This window comes from Siniperca chuatsi, linkage group LG10, assembly GCF_020085105.1.
Source record: "Siniperca chuatsi isolate FFG_IHB_CAS linkage group LG10, ASM2008510v1, whole genome shotgun sequence".
NCBI lineage: Eukaryota > Metazoa > Chordata > Actinopteri > Centrarchiformes > Sinipercidae > Siniperca > Siniperca chuatsi.
The window spans coordinates 2,179,001-2,185,000 of NC_058051.1; the positions used below are offsets into that span (position 1 = coordinate 2,179,001).

Sequence of the window (6,000 nt, forward strand, 5' to 3'; positions counted from 1 at the left end):
ACAACACAATCTGGAAGAAAACATGAAAGAGGTCACTATAAAGGCCTATTTGACTGAAGAAATGCAACACTGAGTCAAACAGGCATCACCTGCATCTTCCTTTGCTTGATGTAGGCTGGCTCAGCATAGCCACAGAAGAAACGTTTGTAGTGCGCCCCCATCAGGCCAGGGAGAGAACGCAGCAGCAACTAGAAGAAGACACAATTTCATTTCTCAAAATGTATCCACACATCCATCAGACAAGAGATTTTCACTGACAAAGAAACAAATCAACAAATTAAAAATAGCAGAAAACAATATACTTACAACAACACACACAAATGCTATGATTAGGCTTTCTCGTGCAAACAATGTTGTCCAGTAAGACAAACAACATATGTTTAGAATTTGCATTGGGTCTTATTCAACATTTCTTCAGAGTTGTCATATACCTCCTACACACACTGCATCCACATGCAACACCAACAACAAATAAAAATCACTTTTTTTTTATGTTTCTAAATACATTTTCACTGTGGTTTACAAAAAAATGACTAGAAGAGAGTCATGAGATACAGCAACAATGTTAATAAATAATTATAAGTGACACAGTAATACACTATGCAGTAACTGTTTCCGGCTACAAGGATACAGTGGAGGGAATCAATAGTAGAAACACATGTTAGGCTTAAATGCTCTGAGCCCTCCAGACTGACATCTGAGCTATCGAGGCTAATATGGAGTTAGTTGCTGGAAGAGTCTTCCAGAGAATCTACAAACTTTTATTTTTTAAAGAAGCCTCAAACTATTTTATGTTGCCTTTCAATAATGAGTATATATATATATATATATATATACACACACAGTGGTGTGAAAAAGTGTTTGTCCCCTTCCTGATTTCTTATTTTTTTGCATGTTTGTCACACTTAAATGTTTCAGTTCATGTTATTAAGGGAAAACAAAATCCAAACCTACATGGCCCTGTGTGAAATAGTGATTGCCCCCTGAACCTAATAACTGGTTGGGCCACTCTTAGCAGCAACAACTGCAATCAAGCGTTTGCGATAACTTGCAGTGAGTCTTTTTAACTGATGACAACTTTTAGGAGATATGGCCCAGTTAATCAGTTGTAGATAAAACACTTTCTGGCAGATCTCTCACCTACTGTAACACACATACTTTCACATCCTCTACCTCCAAGCTTGAATTATTCACACTGACCTGTATGTGGCAGAGGGCAGTGAACCGTATCTCTCTGGACACGCTCCCGCAGGCGGCCAGCAGGGGTCCACGTACTCGCTCCAGGGCCACCAGACTGACAGCAGGCAGGCCGGAGCAGAGGCTGAGGAAGAGGCTGAGGGTAGCGGCCATGACTGGGGGGTGGGGGCTGACCAGGGAGGAATCCAGCAGGGACAGGATGTCAAAGAGCTCGTCCTCTGACTGAGGCCGGTAGCGCTGGAGGATCCTCAGCACCTCACACTGACCCCAAACATCAGACTCCTTCAACCTGGGAGGACAGACACACACAGACTTGGAGGGTTCAACCTCACAACATGAGCAAAATGCTGACCCCCAGTGCCTGCTCACTCTGTCAGTGGGAATATGAGCTAAAAGTATAAATAGTAAACTGTCAAACTTTTGATTTTGAACAGACGCTGATAGGATGGCCTGTGCTAAACGTCAAAAACTTCGGCTCGTTCGGTTGGATATTAAATCATTATGTTATGAAAACCTATGACGTTGCACTCGGCCTCCTCTTGCACATTTCTGTCTGACAAATTGCTCGCTGAGGCAACTTATGCTTCAACATCTGGTATTAAAGGCTGAGTCTGGTAATATTCTATATTTTTCTGACTGTCAACAAATCCCATTGAAAGACCAAAACCAACAATGAATTTATCTACTAACAAGTGTAGAGTGTGTATCACAGCTTGATGAGCTCCACTGTTGTCCAGAAACTATTAAAAACACATCAGTGAGCCGCACTGTTGCACTGGGTGACATGTTCCTTCATCACTATGAACACACACACTGTAGTTTATTCTGACTCAGTCCCACACACACTTAATACTCCAAACACTCACTACAGCACCACATGTGGATTAATCCTCACTATTAACTCCTGTTTGAGGAGTTAAGGTGGAGTATGAGGAGTAATAGGCCACCATAGTTTTAAACATTTGTTTAAATCCATGGTAGCCAGCTGTTATGAGAAATTAATGAGTCTTTTTATCTATGAATCGCAATGGCTAACTTTTAGATGGATTGCCACAGAAGTTGATGATCACCTGACTTTTCATCTAGCGCCATCATCAAGTCAAAATATTCATTTGTCTAATAGTGATGATAGTCCTATCAGCCTGAGCTGTACTTTGTGTTTCATGCTAAAAAGCAATTGTTAGCATGCTAACACACTAAACCAGGACTGTAAGCACGGTAAACATTATACCTGCTAAACATCAGCATGTTAGCATTGTCATTGTGCGCATGTTAGCATGCTGATGTTAGCATTTAGCTCAAAGCACAGCTGTGCCTAAGTACAGCCTCACAGAGCTGCTAGCAGGGCTGTAGACTCTTTTTAAAACATGAAACTATACATTTGTGAGCCGTTTTTCCTGATTGATGTCTTCAGTATGGACCAGTGGGTTTGGGGCTCAGAGCCACAGTCAGGGTAGGGAGTTCAGAAAGTGGTGAAAAACGGACTAACACACTATTGGTTTTGTTTATTTCATGGTAATTGTTGACAAAAGGAAAAATATAGGATATCTCCGCTTTATCCTTTAAGTACAGTACTTTGTACTGGCATCATCAAATTGTGTTTTTCATGTTAATTCTGACTTAAAATCAAATGCTAGAAAGTAGTTCCTCCGGAAATGCTGGAGACAAAATATCCCAAAGGAAAGGAAAGCAAGGAAATGTCCTGGAACTGTACAGCCTGCAGTTTTAAACTCTGAGTGATTCGATGTGAAGCATCTAGAAAGCTCTCCCTACCTGTAATACAGTGAGAAACCAGGAAGCACTGGGGAGCAATGGTTGATGGTTACACACAGAGACAGGCTCAGTACTGCAGATTACATGCAGAATGAATATGAAATCATGGAAATGTAAAACCATTCCATATTCACCCAAAACTTTGTATGCAACACACTTTGCGTGAACCACGCAGGGCACTCAGTAGCAGCAGTGTCATTCTCACAAATGTCCCATGTCTGCTCCTCCGCAGATTAGACAGGGGGATAAAAGATAGCGAGTATAACCAATCAGAAGGTACAAGATTATAACTGCTGCAATTTGTCTGAATGCAGTTTGGGTTTGTGCCAAAATGAGGAAGAGCCAAAAAATGGCTTCACGTGAATGTCGCCATGTGGTACTGCAGCGAGTGACCACTTAAATCCAGTATTTAGTAGTCATTTTACTCCTCTAGTGTTCCTACAACATCATCTTTAAACATTTATCAAAAATGAAATGCGGTCCAACTCTAACACGCAGCCAAACCACATAAATACGTTTCCTTGTTTTGACAGTTTTCATTTAGTGACATGGTTCTCTGATGTTCTAACTCTGGGCCGACCTGTTGAGGAGGTGATGGGTGATAGGTTTGTTGATAGCGACTCCTCCCTCGTCCTTCAGGATCTCCTCCAGAGCTCGGAGGCAGTTGACCATCACCACTGGGTCTGGGTCCCTCAGCAGGCTGTACAGCTCGTTCACCACTGCAGCATCTGGAAGAATCAGGAACAAGAGGTTTGTGGACCTCATGTGGAGCATGAAAACATATTTAGGTATGTACACTTCAACAATAACTGAACTGTTTGTAGAGGTGGGGTGAAAATAATCAGAATCTGGACTCAGATTAGAAAACACAACGGCTGGCAAGTCAGCTCTTTATTGGCCCCTTTTATAGAAGCACCATTGTTTAATAACAGTATTTGATGACTGGCATGAGAAAGGACTTTATACATTTCATGCATCTGTTTATAGATCACGTGTTTCCATCTTTTGAACAGTTATAAAGGAAATATAATTAGCCGTATTTTCACATTTCAAAATATTTGCAAGTGTGAAGCTTTGTTAAACAAAATAATGCACTATATCCTCAAGCTCCAGAATAATCACCCATGGAGTTAAGTTTTTCAAAGATCCACAAGGAATATATATGAAAGACTGTCTCAGCTAACATGTACAACTGCTATGCAACATTCAGTAGCAGCTAATGTAGCCTGAAGCCTCCAGCCTGCAGCAGAGAAGAGCAGTGGGCTACTGAGGTCTGGTGAGCTCACTTCTTTCTAACTGCACAGATGTTTTTCATTTTCAAACTTGTCATCTTCAGCCTCAACTGACTCAAGTGACATCAGTTGAGGACATTTACACAGCTCCCTCTGGACACACTAAAGGCTTTATACAACCTCTTTCATATATGTAGTGGTACTCCCCAACACTTGATTTGTAAAATCGGTGGAGTTTTCCTTTAAGATGTTACATGCCGGCATCACGTGTTCTGGAGCTGTCCTAGTTTGCCGAATTAGTGCAGAAGTATTTTTCAAACCTTATCAAAGGTACTGAATAGAACTGTTTAACAGCAGTTTTGGTGTTATAGATCCGAATATAGTGATCAGAGTACAACATGATAACGATCATCAGTCTGCTGGCATGTAAATGAATTCTGCTTAACTGGAAGCGGGCAACAGCTTTCTGTAGAATTACAGAAAATCAAATGGTCATTAAAAGGACAGGAGGGTAAATTCTATAAAATATGGTTACCTTTTAATACCTTTCTTGTGTTGTGTATAATTGTATTGTATCATATATTTTGGCTATTGTAATTTTATATTTTGTATTGTCTCACACGTAAAGTTTTCTGTGTTCGTCTTGTTAAAAACAATAAAAACAGTGTTAAAAAAAGAAAATAATGTTGCTCTCTTTTTCTTCATGTGGGTTCATTCTTGTTCCCATTGCATCAGATGGACTAGTGATAAAAAAAAGATGTTACTTAAACACATATATATATTACTGTATATATTATATATTGTACTGTAATGCCTGGGCTGTTGCTCTGCCACTAGCTTAGCTGTGGTTTAAGGTTTAAGATGGGTTTGAAACTGCTGTCTCTTCAAACCCCATTACTGTGCCCTCTGCAGCTGAGCTTTAAACTGTAGTCTAGTCTAAACGCAGCTGCTGTGTCCTGTAGAAAGCATCTAAATGCCACTAGGAGTCATCGTATCTGAGGTTTCGGGTCACAGAGTTCAGTGTAAGCCCAGATTTCTGCAGCTCAAATCATTTTATTAACTTTTAAAAAAGTTTAAATCTTTCTTCCCCACCAGTTTGTGTTCAAAGATACCCACCACCTTATTAAAATCCAGATCACTAGATGCTAATACCTGACTCTGCACTCGGAGCTAACAGGGAAGTTTCCTTCTTGGGATATTGAACATTTTCCGCCCATTACTTTTACAGTCTGTGCAGTTTAAGGCAGAAAATCAACTCCTCATGTTGATCTCCTCATAAGCTCTCTGTCATTCTGGTTTGTTCTCTAACTCCTGCGTGCATCTCACGATGACGCCGCACTAAAAGCCGTCTATAAAACAATTATTTCTGTGAGCGTTGTCTGATGACCCTGATAAAGGCCGCAGGCTTAAATGTGTCTGTTTCATAACAAAGTTTCTCTCAGTACAACAAATCCAGCTGGAGCTCTGATACTTCAAGACTGCCTCCCTTTCCCATGCACCGTACAAGCAGAAAAGACAATGGGAAAGAAAAGCAGAAACAGAAAGCCATCCATCCACCATACCTATCTCAGAGTTGGGCTGGAGATTGTATAGTTTGGCCCAGCCGAGTACGGCCACTCGTCGTACACAAGCTGCTCTGTCCCTCAGTCCTGCTGTCAGAGGCTGCTCCACATACTCCACCAGACTGGGTAACCTGGGGCGCACAGACACACAGTCGAAAAACGAATTATTCCAGCAGTCGCAGGCTGATGTGACGGCTTGTACCGAGGTCGCTGTGTGCAGCATCTCACCTGAGGTT

The 6,000-nt window shown here is 41.3% G+C and overlaps 1 protein-coding gene across 1 annotated transcript in view; it reads right to left on the bottom strand.

The window, feature by feature from the left end:
• The window catches only part of ap4b1 (adaptor related protein complex 4 subunit beta 1), a 22,896-nt gene that overhangs the window by 12,590 nt on the left and 4,306 nt on the right, over nucleotides 1-6,000 (bottom strand). The window contains exons 3-7 of the mRNA XM_044211116.1: nucleotides 5,993-6,000; nucleotides 5,765-5,895; nucleotides 3,551-3,698; nucleotides 1,201-1,486; nucleotides 90-188 (exon numbers count right to left, since the gene is read on the bottom strand). The exon at nucleotides 5,993-6,000 is cut by the window's right edge and continues 217 nt beyond it. Of these exons, the coding sequence (XP_044067051.1) occupies nucleotides 90-188; nucleotides 1,201-1,486; nucleotides 3,551-3,698; nucleotides 5,765-5,895; nucleotides 5,993-6,000 (672 nt within the window). The remainder of the gene's footprint in view (nucleotides 1-89; nucleotides 189-1,200; nucleotides 1,487-3,550; nucleotides 3,699-5,764; nucleotides 5,896-5,992) is intronic.